The sequence below is a fragment of the Mesoplodon bidens genome, assembly GCF_964165515.1.
Source record: "Mesoplodon bidens genome assembly, chromosome: 3".
In the NCBI taxonomy this organism is placed as follows: domain Eukaryota; kingdom Metazoa; phylum Chordata; class Mammalia; order Artiodactyla; family Ziphiidae; genus Mesoplodon; species Mesoplodon bidens.
This window is the reverse complement of record NC_138178.1, coordinates 32,880,330-32,893,436: the sequence shown is the minus strand read 5'-3', so window position 1 is coordinate 32,893,436 and position 13,107 is coordinate 32,880,330. Positions and strand designations below refer to the sequence as shown.

The 13,107-nt window shown below is 42.7% G+C and overlaps 1 protein-coding gene across 2 annotated transcripts in view; it reads left to right on the top strand.

Annotated features, from left to right (window-relative positions):
* LOC308613605 (5-formyltetrahydrofolate cyclo-ligase) overlaps window positions 1-8,932 on the top strand; it is a 55,760-nt gene extending 46,828 nt beyond the window's left edge. For both annotated transcript variants that reach the window (XM_081227322.1, XM_081227323.1), the window contains exon 3: window positions 4,966-8,932. In XM_081227322.1, the coding sequence (XP_081083448.1) occupies window positions 4,966-5,198 (233 nt within the window). In that variant the 3' untranslated portion in view covers window positions 5,199-8,932. The remainder of the gene's footprint in view (window positions 1-4,965) is intronic.
* Window positions 8,933-13,107: the final 4,175 nt, after the last annotated feature.

Below are 13,107 nucleotides of genomic sequence, written 5' to 3'. Positions count from 1 at the left end.
AGTAATATTCCATTGTATATATGTGCCACATCTTCCTTATCCATTCATCTGTCGATGGACATTTAGGTTGCTTCCACGTCCTGGCTATTGTAAATAGTGCTGCAATGAACATTGTGGTACATGACTCTTTTCTCAGGGTATATGCCCAGTAGTGGGATTGGTAACTTATTATTATTTTTTAAATAAATTTACTTATTTTATTTATTTTTTGGTGCACTGGGTCTTTGTTACTACATGTGGGCTTTCTCTAGTTGCGGTGAGTGGGGGCTACTCTTTTTTGTGGTGCACGGGCTTCTCATTGCGGTGGCTTCTCTTGTTGTGGAGCATGAGCTCTAGGCGCACGGGCTTCAGTAGTTGCAGCATGTGGGCTCAGTAGTTGTGGCTCTCGGGCTCTAGAGCGCAGGCTCAGTAGTTGTGGTGCACGGGCTTAGTTGCTCCACGGCATGTGGGATCTTCCCAGACTAGGGCTTGAACCCGTGTCCCCTGCACTGGCAGGCAGATTCTTAACCACTGCGCCACCAGGGAAGCCCTGGGATTGGTAACTTCTTGAATATAGTCAGGGAACTAAGATAAATACGGTCACGAGACATCTCATTCTATCTTTTACTTTCATTCTTCCCTTCATAGTAAATAGAACTGAGCTCAGCATCTCTCTGGGGAAACACAACAACTCTGCTCCTAGAGGTAGGGGAAAGGATTCCTCCTACTTAATGGACCATGAGCACCTTGCAGTGTAGGATAAGAGCTGGTCACACTGAACTGCATGGGTAGGGAGGACTAGAAGGAAGTTTCACTGAGGTTTGTTAGGACCGTTATGATTAGACAAATTAATAAAAAGATTAGAAGGACCTTACAGGCATGGAAAATAGCGTCACAAGAGCAAAAGCGGGAAGCTGTGGGGTGGGCTTGTGGGACAGCGAGTCCATCCATTTAACTAGGATCTCCCAAGTGTAACTGAACGGGAGGTACTGTTGGAGAGGTGACTGGGGTGAGAGCGTAGTGGGCTCCGCATACCCAGTTTGATGTTATCTTTAAGAGATCGTTAGCGACTAAAAGTTCTGGGGCATGGGGAGTCATGACGAAGGCCGCGTTTTAGGATCGATTGGGACTGGCAATGCCTGGAGGTGGGGTGAGTAGTTGGACTTCCGGGAGAAATGGCACCTTCAGAATCACAAGTGGAGCTGAGGACTCTGGCAATAGTGCAGAGAGTTGCCTGGAGAAGGAGGCCCTGAGTCATGAAGTTCCTGAGGAGGACTTTGTGGGAGACATGGCCATGACACCCGACTTAGAAAAAAGAGAAAGGAGAAAGAAATAGAAGGCTCTGCACAAGACATGTTGAAAGTAGGGTTAGAAAGCTCTGTTTAACTGCTGGGCTCTCACACTGACTGTTTTCAGCCTTCCCTTTAGTATTAGGGCAAAGATAGTCCACTGGCTGAGCTGATTATATTCGTCTGCAAAACCCAGGATGGGGAGTCTGAATTCAGAGCATCCTAAGAGGTGTCTGTGGCCCAGCTGCTGCCTCCTTGGCCAGAGTTAAAAAGGATGTTTTGTGAAGGTGAACTGAATCCTCAGTGCCCAGCACAGACTTTCAGTCTCAAGAATAAATAAAGGCCTTTGTAGAATCCTCTTTCCTCATTTTTTTTTGGTCAGTGAAGATTCTGCAGCTCAGCGTCTGTCCCCATCTCGCCACTTAAAGTATCCTTGCCCTGCTGATTCCCTTGTTGCTGAGTCTAATGATATTGTCTTGTCCTTACCTTACTCCCTGGTTGGGGAGCTAAGATCCCACATGCTTCATGGCCAAAAAACCATAAAACGGAAGCAGTATTGTAACAAATTCAATAAAGACTTTAAAAATGGTCCACATAAAAGAAAATCATTTAAAAATATATATATATATACTCATCTTTCAGGTTGGCCTAGAATTCTATTAAAATTCAAGCATGGAGGATGACTTGGAAAAAATTATGGCCCTCAAGGAAATTTTCGATCTGGTAGGGCAGCCAGAGACATATACAGACAGCTGTAGTACAAGGTAGACTTCTGGGAGAGCTATAATTGGAGTACAGAGAGGAGCAGGAATAGAGGGGGCAGCATTAATTCTAACACGAGGGATTTGAGAACATTGTTTTCTTAGCTTTCTGTTTCCTTCCTTCAATCTCGTCTGCCAACTGCCCACGGGTGAATGCTCTGAAATTCTACCTTCTTTTTCTCGTGTGTTGACTCTGACGGAAATTTTCCTGGCTGTCCTTTTGTTACCTTTGCCTTAAAAAAAAATTATGGTAAATAACACATAACATGAGATCCACCCTCTTAACAGATTTTAAAATATATGGTACAGGCTTGTTAATGTTGTACAGTAGATTTAACTCTTCATTTACTTCTTCCCCCAGCCCCTGGCAACCACCATTTTACTTTCTGCTTCTATGAGTTTGGCTCCTTTCGATACCTTCTGTAAGTGGAATCATGCAGTATTTGTCCTTCTGCAACTGGCTTAGTTTGCTTCACCTAATGTCCTCAAGGTACTTCTACGTTGTAGCATATGACACATTCCTTTTTTTTCATGGTTGAATAATATTGCATTGTATGTACCACATTTTGTTTATCCAGTTATCTGTTGATGGACATTTAGGTTATTAACACTTCTTGGCTATTGTGAATAATGCTGTAGTGAACATGGGAGTACAAGGATCTCTTCAATACCCTGACTTCAGTTGTTTTGAGTAAATACTCAGAGGTGGGATTGCTGGATCATATGGTAGATCTATTTTTAATTTTTTGAGGAATCTCCATACTGTTTTCTACGGCAGCTGCATCTTTTTATATTCCCAGCAACAATGCACAAATGTTCCAATTTCTCCACATCCTCGCTAACATTTATTATTTTCTGTTTTTTAAAAATATGGCTGTCTTAACAGGTGTGAGGTGATGTCTCGTGGAGGTGTTAACTTGCATTTCTCTGATGATTTAATGATGTTGAGCATCTTTTCATATACCTTTTGGTCCGTTTTTGGTCTTCTTTGCAGAAATGTCTATTCCAGTCTTTCATCCATCTTTTTAATTGGGTTATTTGTTTTTGGGTGGTAGGGGTCTCTTTGCCTTTAACTCCCATATCTTCGTGCCCTGCCTGACGGACTCCACATGCCTCTGCGACTCCTCAGCCTGGTCCTTCTGACCTACTCCCTCCTCATCACTCTGCTCCTGCCATCCTTCCCATGGTTTCTGAAATACACTCAGATCCAACTCTGGCACATTCTTAAAAACTTAGGTCAAGTCAAAGTTGCCCATGGATCCTTCCCTGACTACCCAGCCATGTCGCTCTCCCTCTGCTGAAGTCTCTAGGACTTCTTGTCCCTATTGCTTTTTGGGCAATTGGCAGGCACTGCTGCCTTACGTTGGAATGGATGTTACATGTGTGCATTTTTTATGTTAACTGAACTCCGTCTCCTGAGGGGCAGGGATGTATCTGTGTATCCCCCAGAGGACTTTACAAAGCACCTTTGCCACACTGTAAAGAGGCAAGAAACCTAGGAAAAGATGTGTGCGTGTGTGTTCTGGGTAAAATGACGGAGCTGAACTTTAAGCCCAAGAGTGCTCTGGCAACAGCAGGAGGACTTGGAGGAAGCAAAGTCAAGTGCACAAGCCACCGTTATTCCCGAGAGAGAAGAGCAGGGCAGGGACAGGGAGGAAAGATGAAAGTCAGTGACCAGGGCCTCTTAGCAAGTTGGGATTGGAATAGGCGAGCATGTTTCCATGAGAAGGTCAGGACTGTAATCTGAGGCGTGCTCTGCCAGATTTTTGCAGGCAAGGGATTACAGGTGTGTGCTAGGAGCCGGAGAGAAGCTGAGTTCACCTCACAGTTCTGCAGGGAGTCATAACAGCTGCTGACAGTGGGGGGCCAGCCTAGCTGGCAGTCTGAGTACCTCTACTCTGAACACCCTGTTCCAGAGAATTCATGGCTTCCAACCCTGGTATGTCCTTGTCAGCAATATTGTGTGAGTGGTTAGCCCTTGCTAAGCTGTAGGTCACCCAGAAGCCCCCAGGACAGCCCTCAAAAGGCCAAGGCTCAGTACAGGAAGGCTATAGGCAGACTGCTGCATTGCGTAAGCGATGTGGCTCTTGAGTAGTGCTGGTGCGTCATGCTCCCTGCCAGGGGCTGGAGGACCATTCCCTGGACCTCACAAAATCCATGGACATCCTCGTGACCTTTAGAGCATTCATCACACCTTTCACTGTGGTCAGCTTTTTATAACTTTCAAGACCCTGCCTTCTACCTTGAGCCCCAGCAGCCTGCTCTGCCCTGATGATGCCATGGCCAGTTCTGGTCCCTGTGTTCCCTGGGAGAGTTCCAGCCAGAGGACCAATTATGGGACCCCATCTTGTACCTTTGGAATGTTCCTGAGTGTGTCGAAGGTTGCTCTCATGTGAATCCAGGGAAGCAGGACAACCCGGCCTTCCCTCTCCAGTAAGAGGGGAAATGAAGAGGGTAAGCTTGGTCTTCGTAACAGCTAACCCTCCTTCTGCTCATCGACTTTGAGAATAGCTCCATCTTTTCTGGCTTCTTTCTGACCCTCTCCCACTCCTTCAGTTGTCAGTGTCCTGGGACAGTATGTAGGGTCAGCTGTGTGCTTAAAGAAAGAAAATTAGAGAAAAAGGAATTCTTAGGCCCTATCCCTGGAGATTCTCTTTAACTAGGTGTGGACAGGGCCTGGGAATCTGGCATTTTTGTACAGGTATACATGAAAGAACGGCTAGGAGATGGATGATGGACTTACTAGTTGCTGAGTAATTTTTACGTCTTTCTTTGTCCAATTCTTTACTTTTAGGATTTTTCTAGAGTGATCATGTATTTCTTTAAAAATCAGAGAAGAAAAATAGATGTCATTAAAAAACAAAAACCAGATCTGGAAGTGATCAGTCTTTTCCAGACACCATTAACCTTCGTAAATTTATTCCTCATTTCCGCAGGGGGACTTGATCTCATCTTCATGCCGGGTCTTGGGTTTGACAAACACGGCAACCGTTTGGGGCGGGGCAAGGGCTACTACGATGCCTACCTGAAGCGCTGTCTGCAGTCCCAGGATGTGAGGCCCTACACCCTGGCCTTGGCTTTCAAAGAGCAGATTTGCCTTCAGGTCCCCGTGGATGAAAATGACATGAAGGTAGATGAAGTGCTTTACGAAGACTCCTCAGCATCTTAAATCCTGATGACCACAGCCAAATAATCAAGGTTTTGTGCCAGAGGAAAGCCAGACGTGTATTTTCCCTTGTCAGAAATTAGTGGAAATTGCACAATAATGTGAACATGGGCTGTAGTGTTTTCAGTGTAATTGTTAGATACCGAACATGAAACCATTTTAAAAAATCAATAGCAGTGTGTGTAATAGAACATTAATTAAAATGGAGGCTATCACCATATGACTTTCAGCTTAACTTTCTGGTATTAATGTCCCAGGTTGATCTTTCTGTTTTATAGTTTAAGTTAAATATTTATGAGGCACTATGCTCCAACTCAGAGTGTGAGGGGAAAATAAACTCATCTGAAGTGGACACTTTCATTAAGTCCTGTCATGGGCCTGGGTCAGTCTGGCACACATATGGAGATTCAGAAATTATTAAATGATTTATTGGTGTTTGCTTTGTGTACAAAGTTCTCCAAGAATGTTATACCCTTTCATCATGGCTTCACTTACTCAACCTGAAATTTTATGTCTGACAGTTAGTAGCTTTTGATGGTTAAAGGACTGAAACCTTTTATGATTTAAATATTTTAATTTCAGCCGATTTGTTTCCATCTCTGCTGTTCTGTGTGTCAGTCACTTACGAGTTTAAGATCTGATATCCTGTAAGTTAGAAATTATTTCTGTTTATGGGTGGTATCTGCTTTGGAAATGAAATTTGGGCTGAAGACTGGCAGATGCCATCACAGCCAGGGAACGGGAATTTTGTGGGGGGAAGATTTGGTTATAACCAGAGACCCAGGGGGCTTCCTGGGTCCTGCTCTCTCACTCACACCCCACATCCTACCTCTGACCAGGTCCTGTTGATTCTGCTTCCAAAACCCTCTTATATCTGTTCCCTTCTCTCCTCCTGTCGTGTCTTTTGTCCAGACTCTCAGCATCTCTAAGCTGAACTGGGCAAGAGCCTCAGCTGTGGCTTCCTTGCCTTCAGTCTGGTCCTCTTCATTTTATTTCTCAAACTACAGTCAAAGTGACCTTATCAAACATGAACCTGATCATGAAGCACCCCTACTTGTCTCTTTCTAGCCTCTCCTCTCCCCGTATTCTTCTTCTGTACAACTTACGCAAACGTTCACATAGCTCCCTAAACACTGCCAACTTCTTCTGCCCTTTGTGCCTTGTAAGTGTGCTTTTCCTCTGGCTGCAGTGCTCTTTCCTCTTTTGTTCATTTGGAAGACTCCTGCTTATCCTTCAAGACTCAGCTCCAATGTCACCTCTTCTGTGAAGTCTTCCTGTGTTCCTTCACTTGTTTAAGCGGCCCTGGTCATTGTCCTCCTTATCACATTGTCCTACATGTCAAATATTAATGGTCATGTCTACCCCTTCACCAGACTGTGAGTGCCAAAGAACAGGGATAATCTTTATACTTCCCACTCTCGGTAGACACACAGACAAATGGCGGGTGTTAGAGAATTTTAAAAAAAATCTAAGGTACTAGAATTTATTAGATTGCTAATTGTAATTTACATTGACATAAAATTATTTAGCTTAGAAATTAATACTTGTTAGTTTGGAGGAAAGACTTTACTTCTTCGACATTGTTTTCGACTCTAGAAACATATTTTCTAGTTTGTGAAGGAAACAATTTATTTAATGAACTGTGTCTCTCCTCATCTGATACTCTCACCCACATGAACAAATCGGTTTTCTAGAACTGGCCAGCATAAGCGCTACATGTGGCCTTTGAACTCTGGATGTGTGGCCAGTCTGAACGGAGAAGTGCTGATTCAGATTCTGACTATCTAGTATGACAATGAGAATTTTTTTTGAATGAGTTAGTTGAATACATTCAGATGTGTTTCATTTGAAACACGCATCCCTGTTCATAATACCATATGATTTGGTGTTTTATGCACAAAAGTAAAAACACTTAAAAATGTCAATTGGGCTAAAATCAAACATTCACAATATAGTATATACAGTGAGAAATGGGAGGCAGACAGAATTTCTACAAGCTGTGTAACCATATTACTGTACTGGTGAGAAATCTTTAGGGTTACTTCAACCGTAAGGTTAAGGCTGCAGGTCTGGAAACTTTAGAACTTGAACACATTAGAACTTAATCTGTGTTGTTCTTCTGGCAAAGGAGAGCATTGAAAAGCCCCTCCCCAGCTCCTCAAGTGCAAACAGAACACAGAATCAACTGGCTAGAAGACCCAGGTGCTGAGATTCAGGAAAGCCCAAGGGCTGCAGGGTCCCTCGCCTGGAAAGAGGACCTTCCCCTAGTGACCATTAATGGGCAGTGGTCATTGCGCAGAGGGTATAGGAAAGGTGAAAAAGCCCTGACGGTGCAGGTGATGGTGACACAAGCAGAAGCTGAGAACAAGGCCTCAAACTCAGGAAGAGAGCCAACATGAAAGAAGAATGATGATGGTCTTAGGTGAGGGGACAGTCTAGGCAGAAGAGAAATAGCAACTAGATCTGAACAGAACAATCCTTAGTATTGGGGAATTGGAAATATATGTATGTCTATAATTGCTGCCTATTCTATAGAACTGTGCTTAGTTTAACCAGAAAGTAAACCATTAACTTTAGTTCATCTAACGGAGATCAGTAAGAACAGTACACTAATTACAGAATTCTACTAAGGAAGAGATTGATAACTGTGTCTTATGTCTAGGCGTGAGTGACATGGTGCAGAAGCTTATTGGTTTCTGGTCCCAGTTCTTTTTTTGTTTTTTGTTTTTCCTTTCAGAGATCATTGAAATTCAGTTACTCACATTGCATTTAGTCATAAGTTAACATGCTTATTTCCTCCACTTGCCTGTCACCTCCTCAAAGGAAGATTTTCTGCCAAGTTCATGGTTTACTCCGGTACCTATCACAGTCCCTAGCACAAAATAAATGGCCAATAAATCCTTGATGAAGGAATGAACCAATGTGTTTGTTGCCCTGAGTCCGTGGTGACCTTGCCGGTTTTTACGTTGGTTGCTATTTGCTGCTGAGATTCTCTCCTTTCAGCATCATCTCAGGGTTGGATTATTCTAGAACACATTTTCTATTACTGCAGTTCCAATTCCTTCCTTGGCCAGTCCATGTGTGTGTGTTGCATTATCTGTGCTGTTTGACCTTGTTAATACATTTCTTCTTTGCATCTTTGTGGTCATCTTTCCTCCTATGTCCAGGCAGTCTTAGGCCTCCTGCCCTTTAAGGGTGATCTCTAATCCCTGCAAGCCCCTGCCCCAAATATATGTTTATTTATGTGCTTAAAAATAAGCGGAGAGAGGGCTTCCCTGGTGGCGCAGTGGTTGAGAGTCCGCCTGCCGATGCAGGGCACACGGGTTCGTGCCCCGGTCCAGGAATATCCCACATGCCGTGGAGCGGCTGGGCCCGTGAGCCATGGCCGCTGAGCCTGCGCGTCCGGAGCCTGTGCTCCGCAAAGGGAGAGGCCACAACAGTGAGAGGCCCGCGTACCGCAAAAAAAAAATATAATAATAATAAGTGGAGAGATGTTCAAAATGGTGGAGGACTGAGATGTGGAGATCACCCTCCTCCTCATAAATACATCAAAAATACATCTACATGTGGAACAACTACTGAACGCTGAAGACCTCAGACCTCCCAAAAGGCAAGAAACTCCCCACGTACCTGGGTAGAGCAAAAGAAAAAAGAAAAAACAGAGACAAAAGGATAGGGATTGGACCTGCACCAGTGGGAGGGAGCTGTGAAGGAGGAAAGGTTTCCATACACTAGGAAGCCCCTTCGCTGGTGGGGACGGGGGTGGCGGGGGGGTGGTGGGTGGCTGGGGGAGGCTTCGGAGCCACGGAGGAGAGCGCAGCAACAGGGGTGCGGAGGGCAAAGCGGAGAGATTCCCGCACAGAGGATCAGTGCCGACCAGCATTCACCAGCCCGAGAGGCTTGTCTGCTCAGCCGCCGGGACGGGTGGGGATGGGTGGGGCTGGGAGCTGAGGGTTGGGTTTCGGTGGATCCCAGGGAGAGGACTGGGGTTGGCTGCGAGAACACAGCCTGAAGGGGCCTACTGCGCCACAGCTAGCTGGGAGTCTGGGAAAAATTGGAACTGCCAGAGAGGCAAAAGACCTTTGTCTCGGCGGAGAGGGGATTCCTTCCCAGTGTGCCCACAGAAGGCAGAGCACCACCTAAGCAAGCTCCAGAGATGGGCGCATAGTAGAGGGAGATCAGCTTGGTGCCCTGTGACCACCTAGAGGGGTGTGATAGGGAGAGTGGGAGGGAGGGAGAAGAGGGAGGAGGTATGGGGACATATGTGTATGTATAGATGATTCACTTTGTTATACAGCAGAAACTAACACACCATTGTAAAGCAACTATACCCTAATAAAGATGTTAAAAAAAATAAGTGGCAAATTTCTTTCAAAATAATAATTATCTTATGTATGTTAGGAAACATACACATAAAAGGAAAAGATGAGATAATTGAAACTGTTATATCTATAATTTATAATATAATGTACTTAATTTCTATAAAGGAGAGCAACGTGCTGGACGTTTTTTGGAAATTTACTATTTTTGAAAACCTTATTTTAACCCCTTTTGAATGATTCAAAAGTCTGGTTCTAATTTCAGTTTGTTTTAGTATTTGGTTTTTAAGAGCTTCTATAGCTGAAAAAGATACCTTCCAGAATTAAGCAGATCCACATGGAAGCAGTACTGCCCTGACACTAAAATTTGCAGTTCTGTCAGTTCTGCAAATTTTTAAAAAAGTTGAAATTGGGCGAGTAAGTATCCATATTCTTGAGGTGGATTATTCTTGCATATTAATCAGAAGATGCTGCACATTTACTTTGTTAGTAAATGGGTTTTAAACTTATTGAAACTCCTTGAAAGATTTTAAACTGAGTTAGAAAAATTCTGCTTCCAAGTTTTTTAGTTGTGCAGATATGAAAGTGTTTATAGGTGTCAAGCATAGTTTATCGCAACATAATCATATAATAATGAAAATATTTCCAAATAACCATTTTCAGTATGCTCTCTCCATATCATGTTTCTTTCTGAAAAAAGTTCCTTTCTGTGTCTTAGATGATATATGACTTTTACCCTGAAGATTCAAATGAGATGTATTTGGGGTGGAGGTGTGGAATGCAGGGAGATATTTGCTTAGGTAGCAATTTACTGGTGGCCATTTATAATCATAGGAAAGTCAAAAAGTTTTGAACACTCAACCTTTGTGTAAAAAAATACGTACAAAACTCATCTTTTTTTTTTTTAGTGTTTATTTATTTATTTGGTTGCACCAGGTCTTAGTCTAAGCAGGCAGTCTCCTTAGTTGTCACGTCTGGGCTCCTTAGTTGCGGCTTCTGGGCTCCTTAGTTGCAGCTCACCAGCTCCTTAGTTGTGGCACACGGGCTCCTTAGTTGTGGCATGCAAACTCTTAGTTACGGCATGCATGTGGGATCTAGTTCCCTGACCAGGGATCGAGCTCAGGCCCCCTGCAGTGGAAGTGCAGAGTCTTAACCACTGGACCACCAGGGAAGCCCCAGCAGTGCTTTCTACATGGTATCCAATAGTATATCTTGACAAAAAAGATGTGCCCAGATATTTTTACCCCTAAATTGTTTTATGAGTATTTCATCCATATTTCCATGGCAGGAAGAACAAGTGTTTTCTACATGGTATGCTACATTTTGGGTTTTTACTATTAAGGAAGAAAAAAGACATAAACATTTAGGATTATATTTAGGGAACATTGTTTAAAATATATTAGTAATTCATGATATTAAATATTACTGAAAACATTATGGAGGTTTGTCTTCATCTTCTGGACCCATAGCGTCCGCTAACCATGATGGCTTCACACTTTTCAATATATATATGAAGAGTGAGGTTCATCATTGCTATTATGAGCACAGATCCCTGCTACAAAATATCTTTGTGATCATTTCAAGTTTGGCAGCTCACTTCCTGGCAAATCTCACTGTTCTTTTTCCTCGTCATATGGCTGATGAATAGCTTTTACCCATAGCAGAAGTATATCGGTTATTGTTGCTCGCTTGTGTTTGCATTATTCGAGTTATCTTTGTGCTACTCTTTCTTTGCAAGAATCTTTTTAAGCCCCTTTTCCATTTTAAGAGGGTTGGTTTAGTAAAAACTACATAATATAACACATAAATCCATGTGCCTGGAAATATTAAAATAACACAGTACGTCTCAGTATGCTGAAAGGAACGAAACACTTCCTTTCACAATATCCAACAGCTCTTTTCTGGCTTGCATGCTAACTGGACATGGGGCCTTCTGATGTGCTGGCAGAATGAGGAGCCAATGTCAGTCTATGTCTTAAGCTTCAGCAAAACTTAATTCCTTGTCTTTTAAAGATAAAAAATAAATATAGCTAAAGATTCTAATTTCTTCCCAAGCCCCAGTGGTTCACCTTGCCCACTCCCTGGGGCGTGTCACCCTGTTTGGAGACCACTGCTCTAAGAACATGTCCTCCCAGCTGGATGGGTAGAGGGTTTGGTTCTCTGGTCCCTCCACTAAGAGACGGCCTGAGCTGCAGGGCACTGACTTCATCCGCCCCTCCTCTCCTTGGCTCTTGTTGACCACATGTTTGTATCTGACCTCCCATGACCCTTTCATCTCGCCGGTCCCCCGTGTCCCAGTACCGGTCTCCTTGTCTTCTGAGTGCTCTTTTGGGGCTGTTCTCTTGCCCACAGTGTTTTGAGTACTAAGAGAAATAATTTCTCTAAGTTAGTCCTTGACAAACAGAGTGCCTTAAAGAACCCTGTCACCTAGGAAACAGCAGATGCCTTTCTTTCGGTTCTTTTCCTCTCAGGCTTCGCCTGGCTGACCAGTATCCACTGTTTGGGTGCATCAGAGGACTTCTGAGCCTAGATAAAAGACGAGGAGCACTTTTTAAGTCCCTCAATTTTCTTTGCATTTCATACCTCTGCCCACCCCCCAGTTGCAGCTGTTTTTCTTATATGTGTCCCGTGAATATCCTACCTATACTTCTTTTTTTCACTTGATCAAGATTTATTTCAAGGCCTGAAAACACGGACTAATCAAAAGTGGCCCTACTGCAATTTCGTATAATATATAAATACTTAATATAAAACTTAAAAAATTGTAGACACTATTAACTAAGTCCTAAACCACACACTATAGGTTTTTCAAAAACAATAGTTATTTAAAAAAAATGTAAGGTGACAATATCAAAGAATTTTCACACTTAACGAGGATATAATCAGTCGCAAGCTACTCAAAGAAACACAAATCTTTTTTACACCTCCATGTTTGTTTTTAACTTTGTTTCATAGAACCGCTGATAATTGAGGCTTCTTTCAAGTATAGGATTTCTAACATTAAATTACATTTTCTAAGTATTTCTATAAAGAAGAAATGAAAAAGACACATACTGCATTGTTTGCCGTAAATTCATACACCAAAAAGTCAAAACATTCCAACTGAATTTATTCTTGCTTCCCCCTTCTCCAACATTAGCTTTAGATGTTTTTCTAAATATTATATAAACAGTTTTGTTAAAATCATTTCTCTCATTTATGCAGATTAGGGGGAAATGGTTTTATAATGAGTTATCTTTAAAATTACCTTCTAGATAGCACCCTTTAGCCTTAAATTACATTGTGCACACATAGCTACAACAGTTTGCATTTGCTCAGGAACATATAATTACATTAAAAACAAATAACTTTGTATTTCATAGTTTAGTTGACTCTTAAATAGTTTCCCTAGGGGGGAAACAAGTATTTTGTGTTGTTTAAGAAACTGGTATATATAAATGTACTGATAGATGTTCATTTAAACTTTGAGGAATCCTACAGATGAAGTTTTGGGTGTATTTTCTAAAATGCAAGAGATATGCGCTTAATCACTCTTCATATGGTGAAGGGATGGGATGGCAGATACGCAGATGAAACTCTACATTTTGTAAATG